Source organism: Loxodonta africana, chromosome 17, assembly GCF_030014295.1.
Source record: "Loxodonta africana isolate mLoxAfr1 chromosome 17, mLoxAfr1.hap2, whole genome shotgun sequence".
NCBI lineage: Eukaryota > Metazoa > Chordata > Mammalia > Proboscidea > Elephantidae > Loxodonta > Loxodonta africana.
The window spans coordinates 1,408,423-1,432,907 of NC_087358.1; the positions used below are offsets into that span (position 1 = coordinate 1,408,423).

At 44.8% G+C, this 24,485-nt stretch overlaps 1 protein-coding gene across 5 annotated transcripts in view; it reads right to left on the reverse strand.

Moving 5' to 3' along the window:
• Nucleotides 1–1,367: 1,367 nt before the first annotated feature.
• The window catches only part of NBEA (neurobeachin), a 914,947-nt gene continuing 891,829 nt past the window's right edge, over nt 1,368–24,485 (reverse strand). For all 5 annotated transcript variants that reach the window (XM_064269920.1, XM_064269919.1, XM_064269917.1 and 2 more), the window contains 7 exons: nt 24,361–24,432; nt 22,331–22,486; nt 21,451–21,621; nt 10,289–10,390; nt 6,846–7,042; nt 5,390–5,541; nt 1,368–3,166 (listed from right to left, as the gene is read on the reverse strand). In XM_064269920.1, coding sequence (XP_064125990.1) covers nt 3,076–3,166; nt 5,390–5,541; nt 6,846–7,042; nt 10,289–10,390; nt 21,451–21,621; nt 22,331–22,486; nt 24,361–24,432 — 941 coding nt within the window. In that variant the 3' untranslated portion in view covers nt 1,368–3,075. The remainder of the gene's footprint in view (nt 3,167–5,389; nt 5,542–6,845; nt 7,043–10,288; nt 10,391–21,450; nt 21,622–22,330; nt 22,487–24,360; nt 24,433–24,485) is intronic.

A 24,485-nucleotide genomic window follows, 5' to 3' on the forward strand; every position in this document is an offset into this window, starting at 1 on the left:
ACAAGTAACTTTGCCTGAAGAATACAGGTTTCCACTGGGACGAAGTACTCAATGGCTGCTGGGGTAACACTAAAAAGTGCTGCCCTGCAGCCACCACCTGCTGTCCTGAGACCACAGGAAATTTAAGCTAAAGAAGCCCGAGTCTTTTTCGTTAAACCACAAGTTAATGGTTTTGTTACTGTCAACTCTTGGAACAGGAATGAAAAGTTGATTAGCAACTTCTGGCAAGAGAGGAAAAAAGCCCCTGGGGGATTAATTTTGGGTTAGGAATTTTTAAGTTCCAGGATAAAAAAAGGCCTCTTGAGATAAAAGTGAAATACCTGTTTTTAACCCAGATTTGATCCTGCAGGGCTAAGCAGGGGGCTGGCTGGCTGCGTTTGTGGTTTGGTGATACCCCTCCGGCTGGGGCAGGTCAGGTGGGAGGCAGCGACATCAGCTGGGGGATGAGATGGCCCAGGGGATGCTGCTGGGAGAGGCAGGGAGCCAGAGGGGCTGATGGTGCTAGGTAGATGTCTGCAGTGAGGATGGGAGGGACAGAGAGATGAGCAAACCTTTTTCCTGCCCTCTAGGTTCTGGGTTTTCTGTCCTGAGGATACAGGGGGAACCCCAATCCCTGCTTGTCCATCCTGGGCCTATCTGGCTGGCTTTCCCAGCCCCTCCCCAGCCCGGGCATGCGGGGACCCAGCCCCTCTCCACCCCAGTGTGGACTGGGCTGGCCTAGAGTCCCTTGGCCTTGCCTCCTCCCAGCCTCCAGCTGCTGTTCAGTTCCTTGAGGTCTCCCAGCCCCTGCCTGTGTCATGCCTGGTGGATGATGAATTCTAGAAAGTGCTGGTCGCAGCATTATTTGATAACACTTACGGAATGAGTCATGAAGAGCCCCAGTGGAGCAGTGGTTAAGCACTCGGCTGATAACCAAAAGGTTGGTGGTTGGGACCTACCAGCTGCTCCTTGGGAGAAAGACGTGGCAGTCTGCTTCCATAAAGATTACAGCCTTGGAAACCCTGTGGGGCAGTTCTACTCTGTCCTATAGGGTCGCTGTGAGTCGGAATCAACTGAATGGCAGTGGGTTTTTAGAATGATTATATCCCTCACTGTAAGCTGAAATTAGTTCCTTCTAGAGAAAAGAAAAACCACCAAAACAGTGTATTGGGCAGAATAAAGGATGAAGGCTGTGTCCTCCTCGTCTCTGTCGCCCCAAATCCCTGCCAGATGGCTGAGCCGACAGCTCACATTTCAGCAAATGACAGACCCTCATTAGGACTCATTCTATGTCTCTGGATGGGGGTCCTTTACACGCGGTGATGGGGACTTCACATAACAAATGCATGTTAGTCAAGTGGCCAAGGAAGTGGGAAGGCATCGATGAATTCTTTGCATATTTTATTTTTCTTTTTTGATTTCCAACTCACACACATCTGGCATATTTTACATCTTTGCAATAAAACATGGTTACAATAGCGTAAGGAATTTATAAATCCAAAATATTTCACCGTGATCTCAAGATGAAATGAACTCGTCTTCCAGATGTTTGTACTCTCCCAGCTCTAAGCTACCAACCTGAGACAGCGTGCAGCCCGGCAGCGGAGAGCGCCATGGTCACGCTGACTGCCCGTCATCTCAGAGGCTCAGAAATACAAACAGCAGCGAAAGGGTTCAGTGCTAAAACCTACTAGTACAGGGTGGGTAACAAAGAGGTGATCACAGCAATAAATAACGATATGTTTCTGGCGCAAAGTGCCAATACAAAGAATCCATTATCTCGTTTAATCTTTTTAAATAAATGACTGCAAGTGAGTGTAAGTTCTGAGAATATTACATTCCTGCGACATGCCTCATAGTCCCTACTGACACAGTACGTACATCTATGACGATACGGTCACCAAATATACAGAGAAGAAACGTGAGAGTCCACTCCCCTGGGTGTGGAACCTGATGGGTGCAACGTAGGAAAATCACTGGAGAGCCATCATTTTATGCCCTAAAAGATGAAGTGCCTCAGGCTAAGAGTGCGGCTTCAGGTGAGAATCTCACAAGAACATAAAAGAATAACTGGAGCTGTGTAATGAAGTCCAACTTGTTATTAAAGAAACTAAGCTATATTCAAGAACCAAAGAGTAAAACAAACAAAGTTGGCATCAGACCCCCTTCCTAATGTCCACATGCTAGCCCAGCGGAAGATTCTGGAAGAGAACGTCAGAGGTCTGTCGGAAGCCACTGCTATGCCACTAAGGACCGTGGTTCCTATTTATATGGTAAAAACCCGGGCCTCACCCTCAGCCCCTCTCTGCTATGTCTGTGAATCACGACGGTAGGGCTGAATTTTCTTTGTGTAAGTACCAAAATGGCAAATAATGGCTTAGTATCCAAATGCCTTGTAAGCAAATGTCTCTCGGAAGGATGAATTTAGATTAAAAACTGCAAACTATATATTGGTGAAAATGTCAAAAATTACTGACTGAACCTAATTCAACCCTTTTGAACAAGCTGTGTCCTTGGAGGGATCTCCCTTTTCCTGGCGTGAACGTACCTGCTCCACCGGGACATTGAGATTAAAGAGCATGCAAGTTTTAACTCCACAATAAAATTAAGAAACGTTTTTTTCTTTATACAAGGTTTTACTTTTACAAAAGTATCCCTTTAAATAAGATGCATCTGATGTACAAAGTATCAAACGTTTTTTTTTTTCTTCTTTTGTTTTTTCTCAGCTTGAAAAGAGGCTGGAAATGAGACGCAGGTTAGGTTCAAAGCTTACACTTTGTAACAACCAGACAAACTTCTTCAGAATGGTCAAAAGTCTTTTGTGACGCGCCCTACAACCTTTCTCAATAAACAACGATATATGAAATAATTACCAAAACATCCCCTAATTCATATAATTTACATGATAGAAGCTGGCTGGGTAGCAGCTGGTGTTTGGTCGTGAAAAAACACACAAAGTAAAATGGTTGCTGGCTACGATGGACAGCTATTGCTGGGTGTGATGGAACGCACAAACGAGGCCCACGTCGGCGAGCTTTCCCCCGAGATGTTGCCTTTCCTCTCGGCCTTTACTTGGCATTGGGTCTTCGTTTCTCTTCAGTATCTGTTTTGATGCTCATAATGCCACCGGTTAAAATCTATATTAAAAGCTACAATGCTGCCAGACGCCATGCCCGTGATCAGAGTCCTGGAAAAGCAGAGACAGCTGTTAGGTGGGTCACGGACGTGGCTGCCATTTTACAGGACGCAACATCAGGACCTCGAAGCTCACCAAGTCTGCATTTTGTGTTCAATGAGACAGGGCTCTTGGGAGAGAAAGCTGACCCATCCTGCCCACGCCTGGACCCACTGGGAACCTTAGACAGGCTCGTGGATCCATCCTGCCCACACCTGGTCCCACTGGGAACCTTAGACAGCCTGTGGATCCCTGCTGTCAACCTCAGCAGCACCGTGCCGCCTCTCAGCATCATATCCATGCCTGCCCACCTCCTCCTTGGGAACATCCCTCATCTCCTGGTTTCTCTGAGGATTTCCACTTTCCTTCCTCTCTCTCTGACCCTTCTTAGTCTCCTCCGGTCACTCCACTCCTAAAGTTCTCACTCCACATGCTCTCCTGAGGGAATTCCGTCGACACCAACGGCTGCTTTTGAGCATGAATCCCCTCGAAATGTATATTCAGTTATAAGCATGCAGTGTGGTTAAAAAGTATCAGGTACGTGGTAAAACAACAGAAAGAATGGGCATTAAGGAGGAGATTGGATGGAAACAGACACTTGAAGCGTATCTCTCTCCCTCAGCTTTGGGGAGCTCTCGTGTGGCTGACCTTGCTCCTGTGCCCTCACCCTCTGTCCCCACGCCTGGGAGCGGGAGGCCTTCCCTGCACTCCTCACGCCTCAGGAAACGTCAGTCTCTTCTTCCTCTGCTGCTCTCTTCCTGCTCCCTCATCTACAGCTGCTGTATTGGGATTATTCTGAGTGCTTTCAGATCACCAAGCTCCCTGGTGGTACAAAAGGTTCCTGCTCATCTACTAACCTAAAGGTTGGCAGTTCAAACCCACCCAGCGGCACCAGGAGAAAAGGCTGGCAATCTCCTTCTGTAAAGGCTGCAGCCAAGAAAACTCTGTGAAGCAGTTCTCCTTGGTAACACATGGGGTCGCCATGAGTCAGAACTGACTCAACAACAGGGTTTGGGTTTTTTGTTTTGGTTTTGAGATCAGTAATCTTTTCATGTATCCTCAGTACTCTGTGTAGTACTTAATCTATGATGTTGACAGCAAATATTTGCAAAATGAATACATGAATGGATAAGAGTATCAGTTAAGAACACAAATCATTTCAATCATTTTAAAAATACCATGTGTATACAAGTAATTACACAGAGAACCATCCTCACGTGTTCACGAGTCTGGACAGCCACAATCTGGAATACTCTAGCAATATTAACCTGCTTAAATGCTCTTTAAAAACAATCTGTGCAAAAACAAAACAAAGCCAAAAATAAAATCTGCCCTCAGACCAAACACACCTTCTTCCAAACTACACTATTTTTTACTATGTTGTGAAGACGTTTTGTTAAATTTATTGTATCTCTTAATATTTACAATAGTTTAAAAGCAACTGTCCTGTAAGGAATATTGTATATAGTTGAAAAAAGTTGGCTAACAAACTGTTCTTATTTCTGTTAAATATCTAGGAAAAAATGAGAAATTACATGCCATGTTATAATTATGAGTTTAGCTTATTTTGAAGCTTTAGATTTTATGTTCCTAATCTTTTCACTTTATAATGAACCTGAAGTTTAATTTTAGGAAATAACAAAATTCCCTCACAAAATGAAGAACAACAGAAAATCTTATTAATTAATTGATGTTCATATCAACCCTTCCCAGAAAGGTGTCAGGTGTCTGGCAGGAACACACAAAAAATAACAAAATAACATAAATGGGAATAGGTGGATAAGAAAATGGAGGCGGGGGGATTATTTCAAGTAGTGGGCGAGTGCCTGGCATCTCTGACACCAGAAGCTGGCCATGGCCACACTCAGCACTTTGCTGGTGCTCACTAGTGCGACATGAGCCTCAAGCTGTCCCCACCTCTTCTCAGGAACACCAGCTACCCTTGCGCCCTGGAAAGCCCAGGGCTGCCCGCCTGGTACGAGGTGAGGACCTCCCGTGGGGACACGTTCTATGTTTTGGGCCCTTAGAATGTGCCTTAGCTGTTGTTCCTCCTGCCTTCCTCTGCTTCCCTCTTAGCAGAGTCCCTGAGTCCTCACTGTCCTCAGTTTACCCTCTCCGGGCTAGCCTCCTTCCACCCGGACGCCGATCTTCTCCACAGGGACCTGCCCCACGTGCTAGCCTGGGAGGAGCGTTTTGTCCCGGTTCTCGGGGTCAGTTCCTCCCTGACGCGCTTACCTCTGGTCGTGGGACAAGTCCATGGCTCTGATGCCAGCGTCACATCCTGGGTAGATGTAGAGCTGCTTGAAGTCGCAGGCCTGCCAGACCTCCACCACGCCATTGTCCCCGCCAGTCACCAGGTTCTGCCCGTCGCTGCTCAGGAGGATGGCCTTCAGGAGAGAGGACAGAGAGCCCACCATGTCCCTCAGGGCTTCCCAGCTGGCCAGAGCACCTTCCTCAGGAGCAGGCCACACGTGTCCTAGCAGCGTGCGACCCACAGAATTCCCAACCTGGAACTTAGCAAGGCTCTTAGAGATGCAGAGGGTCTTATTAAAACCAAATTAAGCTACAAAATAACTGACATCCCGAAGGGAGTATTACCAACCTAACCCAGGAGTAACCTGAGAATGAGGTAACATGATGCTTTGTTAAGTCCTGAATATTATTAACGTCTAGGCTTTTTGGGCAAATAGAAGCATATTTCAAAACAGCTTTTAATAACGATGGGCCAGCAGTTACAATTCACTCGGGGATGAAGGCAATTGAGTATATTTAATTTTTGTCTAGGGTACTAAAGATAAGGCCACCTGACAACAAACGGGCCCTTCACGTTGTGACGGCACTGGGCTGAAACAGTCATTTGTAAAGGAGCTTAAAGACCATCTCCTTAGGGGCCTAACTGCCAACCAAACTGCTGGTGTCACCACTAACGTGTAAGTCACTGGATTAATTACTTAGATTACACGAACTTTGGGGCCCTGGTGGTCCAGTGGTTAAGGGCTTGGCTGCTGACCACCCACCAGCTGCCCCCTGGAAACCCTCTGGGACAGTCCCACCTTGTCCTGTAGGGTCGCTACGAGTCAGAACTCACTCAACGGCAACAGGTTTTCTTTTTAATATATGAACACTAGGTTCATTCGAAGTATCAACGTACATGAACTTACATGCTTTTTTGCATATGTTTTTTTATTATGATAAATATATATGCATAAAAACTTTGACATTTCAAGAATCTTCACATGTAAAGTTCAGTGACATTAACTACGTTCAAGCTGCTCAACCACCACCCTACCCCACTCCCCAGTTATGCCATCGCCCGTAACCACAGCTCCGTGCCCCCGAGCACCGCGTCCTCCTGGCCCCGTAACCACTATAAACACTGGCCTCTACACACTGTACACCCAGATGTTTCACCCAAGTGGGGTCACACAGTATCTGTCCATTTGTGACCAACTGCGCCCACTCAGCGGCACGTTGTCAAGGGCCGTCCCCACTGTGCACGCACCAGGACTTCATTTCTCCTCATGGCTGAGCAGTATTCGCTGCACGCGTGCACCACATTTTGTTTTGATACGTACATGCTTTTTAAGCCACTGCACATTTACAGGGATGCTGGAGGAATTCTACCATAAATCGCCTCATGTAAAACAGCTTGGTTTCAGGCCCTCTTTAGCCACCGAGCATGCAGATTTACCCGAGTGGAGTCGTTGATCTCCATCTGAGCCAGAAGCTTCCCGTTGATGCTGAAGTTGCTGAACCGGCCTCGCTCGTAGTGTATGATACAGTGGCCCTCACTGGAGACGGAGATCAGACGTGGGAATAAGCAGTTTTCTGGTCCTTCCAGGGCTCTCAGCAAGTCTCCAGTGATGGTGTGGACAAGGCAGGGGCCTTCTGCAGAAGGGGTGACAGAGGTGACGGGAAATCACACCTCAGCTCTCACAAACCCACAAATGTACTGTGCGCACTCAGACTTGCAGAGGCAAGAGAAAAGAGTTTGCCAGGCAGAGCCCAGTGCCCACTCAGAATACCTCGTAAATAACACACACGCTGGACCATTTAACTGGGTAAGTACGTGGTCTCCTTTTTCATCAGAGAATATTTGTCATAGAAGAAGACAGCTCATAGCTTATACGGGAATAAACAACCATATGCCCCAGAAAATTTCTCTTAGTGTGTTTTTTAGAAATTTTTCTTGTAAACTTTGGGAGAGTTATCAAAAGAGTCGTCAATTTTCTCTAGCAGCATTCAAATTTTAACACTGTGCCACATAAATACATTACTATTAAAAAAATGTAATAAGTTTTACTTTTTTTACTCTAAACATAAAGCATAAAATGCAAAAATAAGAAAATTAGCTAATTTAGACTAAAAAACCACTTTTTGTTTTTTAAAGAAATGAACAGTGCAACAAGAATGCAAAAATAGTATGAGATTGACTTATTTTGTACCAATCTTTTTTTTCCTTGTAGAAATGTTGATAAGACAAAAAATTACTAGTCTAAAGTAATAGATCAAATTATTTTAAAATTTATTTAAAATTTAAATAATTAAAAAAAAATCTTACTTAGAATAATAGGCTAAAACAGTTTAGTACTACATGCTCAAATTACCCTCTAAACAGGATAAATTTACATTTTCATTTTTCAATCAATTGATTTTAACAGACAAGCAATATTATATAGCATACTGAAATCCGTTGCCGTCGAGTTGATTACGACTTACAGAGACCCTGTAGTGGTTAAAGAGTTTGGCTGCTAACCAAGAGGTTGGCAGTTTGAATCCACCAGGCACTCCTTGAAAACCCTACAAGGTAGCTCTACTCTGTCCTATAGGGTCGCTAGGACTCTTTTTTTTTTTTTTTAAATAGGACAGAGTAGAACTGCTCCATAGGGTTTCCAAGAAGTGGCTGGTGGATTTGAACTGTCAACTTTTCAGTTAGCAGCTGAGCTCTTAATTACTGTAACTGATGATTTCTATTTTGTTTTTTATTTTCTGTATTTCCTATAATGCAAATCTATTACTGTAGTAATCAGGAAAAAAACTAGGTATACCTATATAATATCATTTTTTATTATATTGTGATATTACATAGCTATACCTAGTTTTTTTCCTGGTTACTACAGTAATAAAAACAAAACAAAACAAACCCATTGCCATTGAGTCGATTCTGATTCATAGCGACCCTATAGGACAGATTAGAACTGCCCCACAGAATTTCCAAGGAGCACCTGGTAGATTCAAACTGCTGACTTTTTGGTTAGCAGCCATCGCACTTAACCGCTACACCACCAGGGTTTCCGCTACAGTAACAGATGTGCATTATAGGAAACACAGAAACTAAATCAGAAATTACTTCTCATATCAGCACTTACGGAAAATTAATTTTTTCCCCATGCCAGTGTCTTTTAGCTTGCTTTTTTTTCCTTTTTTTAGATTTACAGGATAGAATAATACTACACATATTATTTTGTTGTCGTTTTTTTAGTTAAAAGTCATGGCAAATCTCCCGTGTCTGTCTTTGGTTGTTATTCTTAGATACTAAGATGAAAACCATGGTCCCTGCCGTCATTGTGCCAGCTCTCTGTAAAGCAGGCAGAACAAGCTCTTGAAAACCAGATCTGGTCATCACCACTCCTCTGCTTAAAGGACGTCCGTGTCTTCCCCGTACTCCCCATAAAATGAGAACTGCAAACCCTGTGAGGGGCTCCACCCACTGGTCACCCTTGCCCTTCCACTGGGCACCCCTCCCCTTCCTGCCTCAGCACCGGCCCATGGAGAATTTGTCCTTGTTGGCTGCTGTCAAGTCGATTCCAACTCAGGGACCCCATGTGACTGAGCAGAACTGCTCCATAGGGTTTCCTAGTCTGTAATCTTTAGGGGAGCAGATTGCCAGGTCTTTCTTTGTGGAGCTACTAGGTGAGTTCAAACTACCAACCTTTTGGATAGCAGCTGAGTGCTTAACTGTTGCACCACCAGGGCTCCTTATGGACAGCTGGTATCTGACCCAAATTAAAACCTAGGTTTCCTGACTCTTCTCGAAACAACGCTTCATCCACAAAGAGTCAGAAGAAACCTATGAGTCCAGTTTCCTTTCCCACCAGTCTTTATATAGCCCCCGGCCCAGGAAAAGGAAGGGGCTCGTGGAGATGGATCACAGCTTTATCTACTGAGCAACGCCATGCATCACGGGTATCTTCCACTTATCTTTTAAGATGTTATTTTTAATGTCTGCATCAGATGGATGTACTGCAATTTAATTTACCAGGGTTCTGGCTAGAACAGCTACAAAATACTACATAAAATTCTATACATATTTCCTGTTAGTTACTAGTAAATACTAATAATAAAATGAAACAGCTGCAAAGAACCTAGGGGTTGCATTTGTCTATGGAGCCCCTGTTAAAATAAATCACAAATCATGGTTAGCCTGAGAGAGGAAATGGTACATCTTCCCACCTAATTTTATTTATTTTGTTGCTGTTGTTTAGAATACATCAGCTCAACAGTTTCTACATGTACAATTCAGTGACACCGATTACATGCTTCAAGTTGTGCAGCCATTCTCACGCTCCTCTTCTGAATCGTTTCTCCCCATTAACAACCCCACTGTCTCCTAAGCTCCCTAGCTGACATTTCGAGGAGCCGTTTGACCCCACACAGACAGTTCTTTAAGAGAGCACAATGCTCAAGGCAGGTATTTTTTACTAGTTAAGTTAGATTGCTGTTTGGTTTTAAGATGACTACCCACCCAACCCAGATGACTACAGGGGATAATTTTGGTTTAAGGTTTAAAGACTATCTCAGGGCAATAGTTTCAGGAGTTCATCCAGCCTCCATGGCTCCAGAAAGTCTAGAATCCATGAGAAGCTGAAATTGTGTTTTGAATTTTCCCCCTTTTGAACATGGTTCTTCTAAGGAATTTTTGATCAAAATATTCAGTAATAGTAGCTGGGTACCATCCATTTCTTCGGGTTTCCTGGCAAAGGAGGCAGTTGTTCATGGAGGCAATTAGCCACACATTCCATTTCCTCCTCCTATTCCTGACTTCTTCCTGTTGCTCCAGGTGAAGAGAGACCAATTATTGTGCCTTAAAGGTACATTTTTTTAAGATTTAAAATGAAAGAAATGTCTTCTGACCTTTTGCACCACTGATGACGAGTCCCAGCTCTGCACAGACAGAAACACAGACAACTTCGTGGTCATGGCCCGTGAGGACGGCTCTTGGTGCAGGGTAGTCACCTGAAAAAACAGCAGCATCGAGTCACCACAAACCAGTGCCACCACTAAATCAAAGACTGTAAACAACAGTCAGCAGTAGTCATCAAGGACATTTACCAGCTGCATGACCATTATCATTAGCAGCTGGTCTGTTTCCTCATCTGTAGGACGGGCACCCCCGTGGTACCAACTACGTAAATTGTTTAGATGACTAGGTAGGTTAATGTAGGTGATGCACTTAGACCATTATGACAGCGGTGATGGCCATTCTCTGCCTTATTGTTGTTACGGGACAGACATCGAGACTGCCAAGACATTTACAGGCTTCACCTCATTTAATTATGACGACACTCTGATGAGGTCGGAAATGTCATTATCCCTACTTTATAGCCAGAAACTCAGGGCTCTGCAAGGTTATTCAGCTTGCCTATGTTCATATAAGTGTTGGAATTGAACCCCCAAAAAGACCAAACCAAATCCATTGCCATCAAGTCGATTCCAACCCATAGTGACCCTGCCCCACAGGGTTTCCAAAGCTGTAGTCTTTCCAGAAGCAGACTGCCACATCTTTTACCAGCAGAGTGACTGGTGGGTTCAAACCACCGAGCTTTTGGTTAGCGACCAAGTGCTTAACCACTGAGCCACTAAAAAAAATTAGGGCTCCTCAAATTGAACCCAGAACTACCTAATTCTGAAGTTTATGCTCATTTTACGGTGTTACCAAAAATCTCCAAAACAAACAAACGAAACAAAAAGGCCATTCTGGGAAGAGAGTAATAAAGGAAAGAAGTTATGATTTTCTTCATTTTTCCACTTCATGAGCACAGACCTGGCTGAGTCCCGCTGCATGACATCCCGTGGGCAGGACTGGGATTGAGTGGATAACTTCTCAGTGCCAGGCCCTGGCTGGGAGGTGTGGGCAGGAAGGGGTAAGGCCCACCCTGGAGCTGCTCAGAATCTATCCAGCAGCCTGGTCTTCCCAGGCATGCCACTGGAGGGTCTAAGCAACACCCTGACAGCTGTGAGGAGAACCACACGTGCAAGATACAGCGGGGATCAAAAACTTCATGCGTCCAGGAAAAATCAGAGCACTTGCCCAGCAAGCTGCAAAGCAGTGTGAAAACTGTCAGCAAACTTGAAAGGACCTCATTCTAACTTCGTCTGGCTTGGCGCAGCTGTTTGGAGGTGCCATTTTGGATGGAAATGCGGGATCTCTCACAGCCTTGGAGTGCAGAAGTGTGAGGGAAAGGGAACGAGAGAAAGTCAGAGAGGAGGCCTGGAAGCTAAGTGGCCTGAGGCCCCGACGTGGGTAGGGTTGAGAGTAGTTCCTTGAGAGAAGGCACACAAAGTCAAGCTTGGCCTGCTGGGCCCGCTGGGACTCAGAGGGCTCTGCTGAAGGCAGGCAGTCAGGGAGAAGGATGTGGAACGTTCATTAACAGTATAATTTGGACCCAGGTCACTCAATTAGATCCAACAAGTATTTACTGAGTGTTTTTTAATGCCCATTATTTCCATTTGGTTCTTCTCTTTAACACTTGTTAATGTCTGTCTTACCTTACCTGTAGTCTCCCATTTCTCTGATTTTTTAAACAATTATAGCAGAGTCACATGGTATGACATTTGTTTATCCTGAATGTACGATTTCATTGAGTCTACAATATCATCTTTACATAGCAAAGAGCAAGCATTATATAGAAATAGGCCTTTGTATATATGTACATATCTCATTATTTCATTTTCAAGTATCAGTTTCAGTTACTTTTTCTCCTTGAAAAGGCATGCTGGAACTTGTTCTTGTAACTGCAACTCTCAGAGCTCTTGAATTTTCTCCTCTAGAGTGGTATTTCTCAAAGTGGGATTTATGGACACTTGGAACTATGGATATTTTCTTAGAGATGAGAAAGGTCTATGAAAAATTCTAAATTTGATTTTAATGGCACTCTATTTTTTTTTTTAAACCAGTTATAGAGATTCAAAACTCTCCTTGCTGTCAAAATCTATGCTTTGCTAATTCTTTGTTGTGGAATTTAAAAATAAAGATGAGCTGATTAAGTCAGTGTTTCTCAAACTAGGGTCCAGGAGCTACACTCCTAGACTCCGTCTTTAAAATGGGCCAGTGTATGAATCAAGTTTAAGAATCATCATTGTAGACACATTTATTTTTCCTCCAAGTTCACAAGTTCCCCAGCAGTTAGGGGTCTTCGTGATGCCCAGGCACCCTCGTTGTTATCTGAATCTCTGGGACGAGGCCATATTAGTCACTCCTTGGTTTTCTGTGCTGTTTCTGACCCAGGCCAAAGGCCTTTCTTGCAGGTCCAGTACCGTGAAGACACAGAACCTGGCTGGCAGCCCGCCCTCTTCTTCATCACTGCTCTAAAAAGTCTCCTAATGGCAGGCTGAGGGAGAGGAGGGACTGAGGGGTCTCCTGCTGAGCAGGTCTGGGAGAGGGGCTGTATATCACACATTTGTCCCATGGCCCTCAGAAAGCCTGTGAGGTAAGAATCACCACCCATGTAGCTACGTTTCCTCTGATAATTGTTATAAATATGGCTTTCCACGAACTTAACCAAAACCAAACCCAACCCACTGCCATTGATGCCAACTCATAGGGACCCTATAGGACCGAGTACAACTGCCCCATAGGGTTTCCAAGGCTGTAATCTTTACAGAAGCAGATTGCCACATCTTCCTCCTGCTAACATTAACTAAACCCTGGAAAAGATTCCTTTCTCTGAGAACTAAGGCAAACCCGTTGAATACATATGAATATAAATACACTTAAAAAGAAAACTCTGGGCGATTCCTTGTCTGTGCTTCCATCTCTACGGTACACTGGTGAGCAGGGTTGCAGGGCCCACACGGGGACAGCCTTTTTCAAGGAAAGGAAGACTGGACGCAGACAAAGAGAGGGAGGTGACTTGGCAGATGTGTAGTGACAGGAGGCTGGCAGGAGGGTCATGTCTGGAGCTGCCTGGCACACAATGGGCGCTCAGAAGCGTGTGTGCACAGCTGGAGTCCCCCTGCAACTGGTTTCCCATTTCATCATTTGCATAGTGCCTGTACCTGAGCTAACAGACTTGTCTTTAAAAAGTAGGACAGGAAAGCATAATAACAGTGCCTTACGTGTGCTACTCAATGGGTATCTGTAGATCTGATCTGAAAAGATGAACAGGAAATCCTTTCAAAGCTTCATCTCACTAGGATTTTAAGAATTCCACGTGCTATATATGTATATATTTTTTATGTATCAAGCTTTCTGTAAGCCTCCCTGTCTACTCACGTGTAAACATTACAGTCACACACCTCACAAGCAGACTGGGTTTGGAGCTGGGACTCCCTTGTACTCTGAGTGTCAGCTGAAAAGACCACAATGCTGGCCAGCCCCCTGTGACTACCTTGTTAGAAGCCAGAGCACAGGATGAGAAATGTCAATTCCCAGATCAATGGAATTGCGGACTCCAGGGATCCAGCAGGAGCAGCAGGGATCCTTTTAAAGCTCACACAGGCAGAGAAGGATGGTGACATATTGCAGAGAGAGGCTCCAGAGGACCAGTGGCCAAGTCCAAGAGGCCCACCTGACAAAAATTCAATCAGCTCTTAGCACAGGTTGCCTGCCTGGCGCGCCTTCTTTTCACGCGGGAGGCTGCATCCAATTAAAGTGTGCAAATTAATTTTTATCACTTTCCAATTAGTTTTGGAATTTGTGTAAAAGTCTATTTCTGATGGAAGCATCTGTCCTTCACATTTCTGCAACTCTGTTATCTGGTTAGAGGCCTGTTCAAAGCCTCCAAGATGATTTCCTACGTTCAAAGTCACACATTTGAAAGAATAACAAGGAATAGCAGAATTACAGGCTATATTAATCAAACAAGTATAAATCCACTGAAACCTGGGCCAGGTAGCCTTTGCTTGTTTCTTTTATGGTCTTAATCTCCCTTTACAATAATCTGTTTACAAACACTTTCGTTGTCACTTTGGCTAATTCATTAAAACTGTAGAGATAATTAGAAAAAGGCTATTCAGTATTTCTGAGATGGCTAAATTAGTCACAACAATACATCTGACAAAATGAAACCACAGACTCTTCCGATACCCCCTAAAAATCTACAGGCGGTGCTTCTTTATTCCCTGTGACATGAACACTGATTAAAAGTAATGACGATAGTGCAAAAGAAACAAACGTATTAAAGCCACTTGGATTTACCCTGGGAAAATTTCAGCGGTGTGGACATAAGGTTAATAAATAAATCGTACCATTTCATTATGCTGATTGATGAACAAGTATGGTTCTGGCATAGAAAGCAATTCAGTGTATGTACCAAGAGCAAACCCTGAATTATACAGCTCTGGGATGTTATGTTTCACGCCAGGACTTCCCCCTGCGAGCGCTGGTTGATAAATACAGCCTTCAGAGTTGAAGGGCCTATGTGCCACACCCTTTCATGTGAGTTTAGACATAACTAGCTTTTGGGTCTTGAGAAGCAATGCATTATGAGATGGAAAACCCATGCAGCCTGATTCTCTGACCTGTGAACTGACAGCTAGATTAAACTAGAACAGAAAAAAAATCCATTTCTTTCATACTGCGAGATTTCTGACGGCGAGGACTATGTCTCTGGGTCACTGACGTGGCAGTCGATTAGTGTATGTTGTGGCTGCTTAAAAAGAGTGGACTGGCCAGTCTGTGTGGCTGCCCTGGCCGTGAACACATACACCACCAGGCTAGCTGTCTTATCTTAGCACATACAGGTGGTTGCCCTGGCTGTGCACGCATACACCTCCAGGCTGGTTGTCTTAGCAGGTATAGGTGGCTGCCCTGGCCCTGCACACATACACCTCCAGGCTGTCTTAGCAGGTACAGGTGGCTGCCCTGGCCGTGTACACATACACCTCCAGGCTGGTTGTCTTAGCAGGTACAGGTGGCTGCCCTGGCCGTGCACACATACACCTCCAGGCTGGTTGTCTCAGCAGGTACAGGTGGCTGCCCTGGCCCTGCACACATACACCTCCAGGCTGACTGTCTTAGCAGGTACAGGTGGCTGCCCTGGCCGTGCACACATACACCTCCAGGCTGGTTGTCTTAGCAGGTATAGGTGGCTGCCCTGGCCACGCACACATACACAATCAGGCTGGCTATCTTAGCACGTACAGGTGGCTGCCCTGGCCGTGCACACATATACCTCCAGGCTGGTTGTCTTAGTAGGCACAGGTGGCTGCCCTGGCCGTGCACACATACACCACCAGGCTGGCTGTCTTAGCAGGTACAGGTGGCTGCCCTGGCCGTGCACACATACACCTCCAGGCTGGTTGTCTTAGCAGGTACAGGTGGCTGACCTGGCTGTGCACACATACATCACCAGGCTGGTTGTCTTAGCAGGTACACGTGGCTGCCCTGGCCGTGCACACATACACCTCCAGGCTGGTTGTCTTAGCAGGTACAGGTGGCTGCCCTGGCCATGCACACATACACCTCCAGGCTGGTTGTCTCAGCAGGTACAGGTGGCTGCCCTGGCCCTGCACACATACACCTCCAGGCTGACTGTCTTAGCAGGTACAGGTGGCTGCCCTGGCCGTGCACACATACACCTCCAGGCTGGTTGTCTTAGCAGGTATAGGTGGCTGCCCTGGCCACGCACACATACACGATCAGGCTGGCTATCTTAGCACGTACAGGTGGCTGCCCTGGCCGTGCACACATATACCTCCAGGCTGGTTGTCTTAGTAGGCACAGGTGGCTGCCCTGGCTGTGCACACATACACCACCAGGCTGGCTGTCTTAGCAGGTACAGGTGGCTGCCCTGGCCGTGCACACATACACCTCCAGGCTGGTTGTCTTAGCAGGTACATGTGGCTGCCCTGGCCCTGCACACATACACCTCCAGGCTGGCTGTCTTAGCAGGTACAGGTGGCTGACCTGGCTGTGCACACATACATCACCAGGCTGGTTGTCTTAGCAGGTACACGTGGCTGCCCTGGCCGTGCACACATACACCACCAGGCTGGCTGTCTTAGCAGGTACACGTGGCTGACCTGGCCGTGCACACATACACCACCAGGCTGGCTGTCTTAGCAGGTACATGTGGCTGCCCTGGCCATGCACACATACACCACCAGGCTGGCTGTTTTACGAGGTACACGTGGCTGCCCTCGCTGAGCACACATACACCACCCAAGATGGAAAGCTAGGCATTTTATGGATGCTTAAAGTGTGTATGATACCAGATATTATCTGAGAGCAACTCATGAGTCACATAATGTACGGAGCATACCCAAGCAGGAAAAGCAGTTTTGTGGTCAGTATAACATAGATTCTTGTAAAGTCCACAGAGTCAGGGGCTGTGACTACCCAGTATACCTGGTGCCAGGAGAGTGCCAGGCACGCAGTAGGCATTCAGTACGGGCACACAGTAGACACTTGATATGGGCACACAGTAGGCACTCAATATGGGCACACAGTAGACACTCAGTACGGGCACACAGTAGACACTCAATACAGGCACACACTAGACAGTACGGGCACACAGTAGGCATTAAATACGGGCACACGGTAGACAATACAGGCACACAGTAGACAATACGGGCACACAGTAGACACTCAATACGGGCACACAGTAGGCATTCAATACGGGCACACAGTAGGCGCTCAATACGGGCACACAGTAGGCACTCAATATGGGCACACAGTAGGCACTCAATGCATCCTTGTGGCTTGATTAATACTTTGGTTTAGTCTAGAAGAGCATTTTATCTAGAAAGGCATTGTGTCCACAGCAAAGGTCCAATAAAGTCTTGAAAGGGTGGATTTTATGGGGTTGGTTTAGGTTCACAACAATGATAGCAGTTTTTGATCCCCCCTCCAAAGTTGCTACAAAATGGAGGCAATACTGAGAAGTATGCATTGATAATATTCTGTCATTATTTCTTGAGGATAATCTTGTCCTTATTTAAAGCTTAAATAAAATACTGCATTTAACAAAAAGAATATATTCACAATTTTGTCCTTAAATAGAGATTAATATAAACATTTGGTATTATATAACTCCTGTTGTAAGAAATTTTAAATGCTGTAAACATTATTATATTTAGCTTTTCTTGCTAACAGATGGACCAAAGCTACAATCAATAATGGACTATCTTTTGATTTAAAAGATCATTAGAAAATAAAGCATATAACATAACATAACATAACATAACATAACATAACATAACATAACATAACATAACATAACATAACATAACATAACATAACATAACATAACATAACAACGTAACATAACATAACAACGTAACATAACATAACAACGTAACATAACATAACATAACATAACATAACATAACATAACATAACATAACATAACATAACATAACATAACATAACATAACATAACATAACATAACATAACATAACATTAATAACATAACATTAATAACATAACATAACATTAGATAACATAACATTAGATAACCAAAAAACAAACCTGTTGCGTTCGAGTTGATTCTGACTCATAGCGATCCCATGTGACAAAGCAGAACTGCCCCATAGGGTTTTCTGAGCTGTCATCTTTACATGAAGATGGACTGGTGGCACAGTAGTTAAGCTCTTGGCTGATAACGGAAAGGTCAGTGGTTTGAACCCACCAGCCGCTCTGTGGAAGAAAGATGTGGCGGTCTGCTTCTGTAAAGATGACAGCATTGGAAGCCCTGTGGGGCAGTTCTACTCTGTCCTGTGGGGTTACTATGAGTCGGAATTGACTTGATGGCAATGGGTTTTTGGTTTTAATCTTTACAGGAGCAGATCCCCAGGTCTTTCTCCCTCAGAGCCGGTGGGTGGGTTGGAACCGCTGATCTTTTGGTTAGCAGCCGAGCACTTAACCACTGCACCACCAGGGCTCTTTCCTAACATAACTGCTATATATTAACATTCTTCTTTTTGAATCTTTACCTCAGAGCAGTACATTACATAAAACATCTCGTCTCTGCGACCAGAGAGCAGCTTTTACGGAAATCAGTTCATTTTAGAAAGCTCATTGGCATTCTTTCTAAGCTTCGTCCTGAAGATGTTGCTAATTGGATTTAAAGCTTTATTCTGTTTATTTTTAATTTTTTCTAATACTTCTAAATTTTGTCAGTGTCTACGAAAGATACTGCACAGACCTACTGCTTAAGTAGTTTTCTAAGAAATGTTACACTGCTATGGAAATATAGAAAATTTGGAAATACATGAAAAAACATTTAGGTGAAATGTTTATGATAACGTACCATGCTTGAGAGTAATAAAGCCATCACCTGTGGATTAAATGTTTCACTGTATTTTATGCAAATAACATTTTCATAAGCTCATTATGTTTTTTTTTTTTTGTAAAGCACTATGTAAAAAAAAAAAACCCAGCATAGTAGCGCTTATGAAACTACCTCATGGAGGGAGGGTGAGGTTGGCAAACAAACAGAGAAGGCACATGTTATTTGCGTGAAAATACAGTATATACACACACATACCACAGAGTCCTGCTAAAAACGAAGTTACTTTTTTTAATGACGTGGTTAAAGAAGGAGAAAATAAGGAGGTTAAAGCAGAAATACTCAGAGTACGGTCCTCCTCAATAGTGCAGGCTTGGCAGCTGAATGTTACTCAGAGTACGGTCCTCCTCAGTAGTGCAGGCTTGGCAGCTGACTGTTACTCAGAGTGTGGTCCTCCTCAACAGTGCAGGCTTGGCAGCTAACTGTTACTCAGAGTGTGGTCCTCCTCAATAGTGCAGGCTTGGCAGCTAACTGTTACTCAGAGTACGGTCCTCCTCAATAGTGCAGGCTTGGCAGCTGACCGTTACTCAGAGTGTGGTCCTCCTCAATAGTGCAGGCTTGGCAGCTGACTGTTACTCAGAGTACGGTCCTCCTCAATAGTGCAGGCTTGGCAGCTAACTGTTACTCAGAGTGTGGTCCTCCTCAATAGTGCAGGCTTGGCAGCTAACTGTTACTCAGAGTACGGTCCTCCTCAATAGTGCAGGCTTGGCAGCTGACCGTTACTCAGAGTGTGGTCCTCCTCAATAGTGCAGGCTTGGCAGCTGACTGTTACTCAGAGTGTGGTCCTCCTCAATAGTGCAGGCTTCGCAGCTAACTGTTACTCAGAGAGTGGTCCTCCTCAATAGTGCAGGCTTGGCAGCTAACTGTTACTCAGAGTGTGGTCCTCCTCAATAGTGCAGGCTGGGCAGCTAACTGTTACTCAGAGTGTGGTCCTCCTCAATAGTGCAGGCTGGGCAGCTAACTGTTACTCAGAGTACGGTCCTCCTCAACAGTGCAGGCTTGGCAGCTAACTGTTTGAGTTGTCTGCCAACCAAGCAATGCTGATTTTTTTTTCCTTATTTCAATACCGTATCTTAGTTCACAATTTAGGGCAGGGAATTAAATGTATAACACACGCTCTTTCTTTTGTTCGATTTTTACAGCAAGAGACATATGCTTTCTGATATACTCTGAGTTTCCGTATCCACTGTCCTGGCTAAGGACGACTAGAAGGAGACCTTGCCTAACGTCCTCACGTTCGAGTTCCCGCTGTCTTCTGAAACATACATATAGTGAAACCTGCGAAAGCCGGAACCTGGGTAAAGGGGAAACCTGTCAGAGAAGGAAAACAAGGGACAGAAAAGTCGCAACACTGCACTCTGTCAAAGGTGGGGTCCTGGCTCTCACAGGTTTACTGTGTATAAATTTTTATGTTCTCTGCTCTACAATGATGGAATCTTTGTTCCTATCCTTCAAAAGCCATTTCCTATTTTTGTAGTATTCTTGTCAAAGCGTATAAGGTAGGGGAGGGATTGGAGCATAGATGGACACTTGGTTTTCCATCCCCAGCGATCTCCCAGGCGGGAAATAACCAAACTGCAGAGGATTGAGGGCAGCGGCCTCCAGCCACACAGCTGGGACATGGCAGACTTCTCATCTACCCTTAAGATATTTCAGCTGCAGATACGCAGAGGTCCTGGGACATTCTTAGCTCTGTTGTGTCCTAAGTATTCCCAAAGCCCATGTTTCAGTTAACTGTGGATGCTGTTGTAGCTGTCGGTGGATGAATTCCATTGTTAACACTTTACAGAAACTATTCTATATTTTACGGGCAGGACACCCATTTGAACTACTGAAAGGTTGATAATTAAACCCGTAATTATTTCTAGGCAATCTCTAAGTTGGTTCTTCACACTTTACAGTATTTGTGTGTGTCAGTGTGCCAGGAACCAGAGACTTCAGACGAGAAGACTAGAATCCTGACCTCCACCAGAACAGCAGCTCCAAGGAGCAACGACTGCTCTGATGTGAACAAAAGGCTCCATGGAAAAGTCAGCTGGAAAGACCTTAACCAGGAAGTCCCCTCCCTTTCCCCAACACGATCTCTTGGGGGAGAATCGGTAGATAGAAAACACGTTAGGAAACAACCCAAGCAAAGACACTTGTCTTATTCAGCGTGCATCCCCAATGCCTAACGTGAAGGGGTGCTCAGGAACTGCTAAGTGAACAGAAGCGTTTGTGTACCACGTGGTAGAGAGCAGGCACCAATGAGACCTATGGACTTGCAGAGGAGGGGGGAACACATTTAGCTGAGAAATCACAGGAGGCCTAATGGACTCGGAAGGACATTTCCGAGGGATGGGGATGTCTGGAGATCGGGGAAGGGCAGTGTGAGGGGCCGGGAGGGTCCAGGTTGGCAGTTAGAATAGTTAGTGGTCACTTTTTACACTTTGAATATAGCTCATTCCAGGACAGGTTTTGCCACCGAAGCTTTCGGTATCATAAAATCCTTAACACACCCAGGAAAAACTATTTGGAAAAAAAAAAAAAGGTAAAATATATTTAAATGAATGTGTAGTCTGCTTGTACAGAGTCAGTGAAAAAGAGGAAGACCCTCAGCGAGATGGTCTGACACAGTGGCTGCGACAACAGGCTCAGGCATACCTACTATCAGGAGGATGGCTCAGGACCAGGAAACATTTCATTCTCTTGAACACGGGGTCACTATGAGTCGGAGCCGCCCTGACGGCATCTAACAACATCAACAATGCAACCCAATAGGACAAGTCCAGACCAACACTCACTGCTGTTGGGGTTGTCTCCTATGATGTGGTGACGGCCACTCCAGTACCAGAGAAGCAAGGTGGCGTCTCGAGAGCCGGACACGATGTAGCAGTCCCCACCGATGTATGACTCAGACCTGGCCAAGCACGTGACCACATCCCAGTGGCCAAAGACAATCTGGGTTAACTTCCCTGGAACACAGATATGGCAGGTTTACTTCACTGACTTTTTCTTTCGGTGGTAATAAGTGGAACGTTCTTTCACTAGATCTGCAAACATACAGGGCAACACAAACCTAACTGCAGGTGATTTCTCGTATTGCTTCTGAAAACTGATACACAGGGTCCACAATTCTCTACAGCAAAGATGAGAATGTAAGGGGCAGGGAAGCTAGATGAATGGAAACGGAACAAACAGAACAGAAATAATGAGAATGCTCACACACTGTGAAGAACGTAACCAATGTCACTGAACGACTTGTGTAGACATTGTTGACTGGGAACCTAAACTGCTGTACCAGCTTTGACCAAAAACACAGTAAGATGTTATTAAAAGCAACCACCCTGATACAAAATATGTCACTTGGAATTTTAAAGGAAAGGTCTTACAAACTAACATAGTCATGGTTTTTTCTCTTTCAGGTCTTGGGACTGATGAACTAAAGGCAGGTTTAAGGTCTGATTTAATTTGGGGAAGGGCCTGCAGCACGCTCTGTCCAACGAGCTGAGGGCTCACGCTGAGCTTCCGAACAGATGGTGCTACCATTAGTCACTTAGCGTACAGTGTGGCCACTGAATCTCGGCCCCTCAGGTTGACAAACGATGAAAACATGCACACTGTTAGGTACGGGTGTGGCTACAGTCACTTCTAAGAGCATAGGTATTTCATAATTACAGTTACCTGTCTCTGTAGAATAGACTCTGAAGCTCTTGTCCCAGAATCCACAGATTAGAACATAGCGATTATCCGCTGTGACCACAAAACAGTGTGCGTTGATTTGTATGCTCTGATCAACCAGGTCCGTGATCTGCCGCTTGTTCACACCGGAGTTATTGGCTAGAAATAAGTAGAAGATGGAGCTTAGAGGAAGGTTCCGCCAGTACCGCCGAGCATTTTACAGAAGGAAAAGAATACATTTATGCTTCATCCATTTAGAAAAGGGCTTTCGAGGCTTGCGATTACTAAGATTTTAACGTTTCCCCTCGAGGAATGTAAGTTTTTTTTGGTACTAGCAATTCTTTCTGAACCGTATTACATAGTTAAAAATTATGCCAGAAATCGAAGTTGTTCCTCCAGCCATAAAGAAAAACAACATGAGGAGTTCATGACAACGACTTTAAAACGTAACACAGATACTTCAATGCTTTACTTCCACAGACGTTCACGATGCACGAGCTCGTTAGCGCCCAGTAACAACCAAATGAGGAACAAACATTGCATGAAGGATGCTGTACAAGGACAACGCTCCTTAGTATTTGCCCCGATCTGTCACTGTCTGATGGCTTCTACAATTCACGCAGAGAGAGGACAGGAGAGGTTCCAGTGGGGAGTGGTTTTACGTGGGCAGCCCCACAGGAAGCTTTAGGTCAGCAGCTCTAGAGATTGGATTGGCAACAAACAGAAGGCCTTCCAGAATGGGCTGGCAGGGGAGGAGGTGGGAGACAGGTCGGGGAGGAAGGAGACGGGCGGCCGAGGATCAACATGTGGCCCGGGGACCGAATCTGATTTCCCAGGTGCCTGTCTTCATGGCAGCCTGCCCCTTCCTCTGCTCTGTCCTCCCGGCTAAATCCCTGGGCTGAATTCTTAAGCAGGAACCTGGTCCCCCGTATGCAGAGGCGGGACGGCGTTCTCTGACTCTAACGCTAGTTACGTCCAAGTGCTACCATCTGTGGGTGCCCACCAACCCACAAAAATAATTACTACAGAAGGCAAACAACAAAGAGATCACACCAAGAAAAGGCAGCGAGGAAAGAGAAAAAGAAAAGGTCCCAGGTCACTCAAAGACCGCAGAATCACCCTTGAACAACGAGAATGTAAATATGAATTTTCCGTGGTCACACATTAGCTGTACATGACATTGTCTGTGTCTGCCTGACAGAGGAACAGCTACTCTAACCTTGTATTCTCCCCCAAATATTCACCTACTATTTTGTGTAGGGGTAGAAGTACTAACTGAAATGGCTGTCTCTGATCTCATTTCTGTGTTCAAAGACAAAGGGTGAGTTAATCAAATAAGACACCATACATTTGTATATGCCTTAATAATTTCCCACAGCATCTTCATTTATTTTTTCTGGCTTAATTCTCTAGATAATCTCAAGAAGCATCACTATATGCCATCTCGAAGACCTGAAACGGAGGACTAGAAAGGCTCAGGGTCATAATGGCTAACAAATGCGTGAGCGAGTTTTGTGCCCAGTAAAATATTCTGAATATCTGCTACAAAGAGTTACCGGTCATAAATTTGCCATTCACATGAAACCTTTAATTTAAAAAGATGTTTTAACCCTACTGAACGGAGGGTTCTAGAAAAGATGTTCTTCATATTAGTTTCACAGACAAAGACCTTTGGTGGGTCAAGTTCCCTAATCTTTAGTTATCTCTTTGAATCCCTATATTTTAAATAGTATAGAATTGTTAAAGAATATTTTAGGCTGAAAGGGGAAGGACAGTTTGGAATTCCTTGCCTTGCTTACAACCAACTTAAATGATCTCCTGAAATACCACGGAAGTGCCACAAATAATTGCTTTCATACCAGCGAGTTCTTAGATAACGTTATGATTTGCACAGTTCCTGAAAGGTAATTTGATGCTACTTGCACATTAATTTTATGGCAGAAAAATATTCAAGTCTCTTTTGTGAAGAATAACCACATAGGAATCTGTGGACAGTCAGAATCCATGAAAATGTGTTTTTGCTGTTAACATACCTATTAATGGGTCCATTTCAATGGGGAGGTGATGGGCTTGATCCAAGGAGTATCCAGGAGCGCCTCTGAGGCCTGGGGACACAGGAGGAGAAAAACCGCCGTAAAATTCCCGGAGAGGAGGAAAT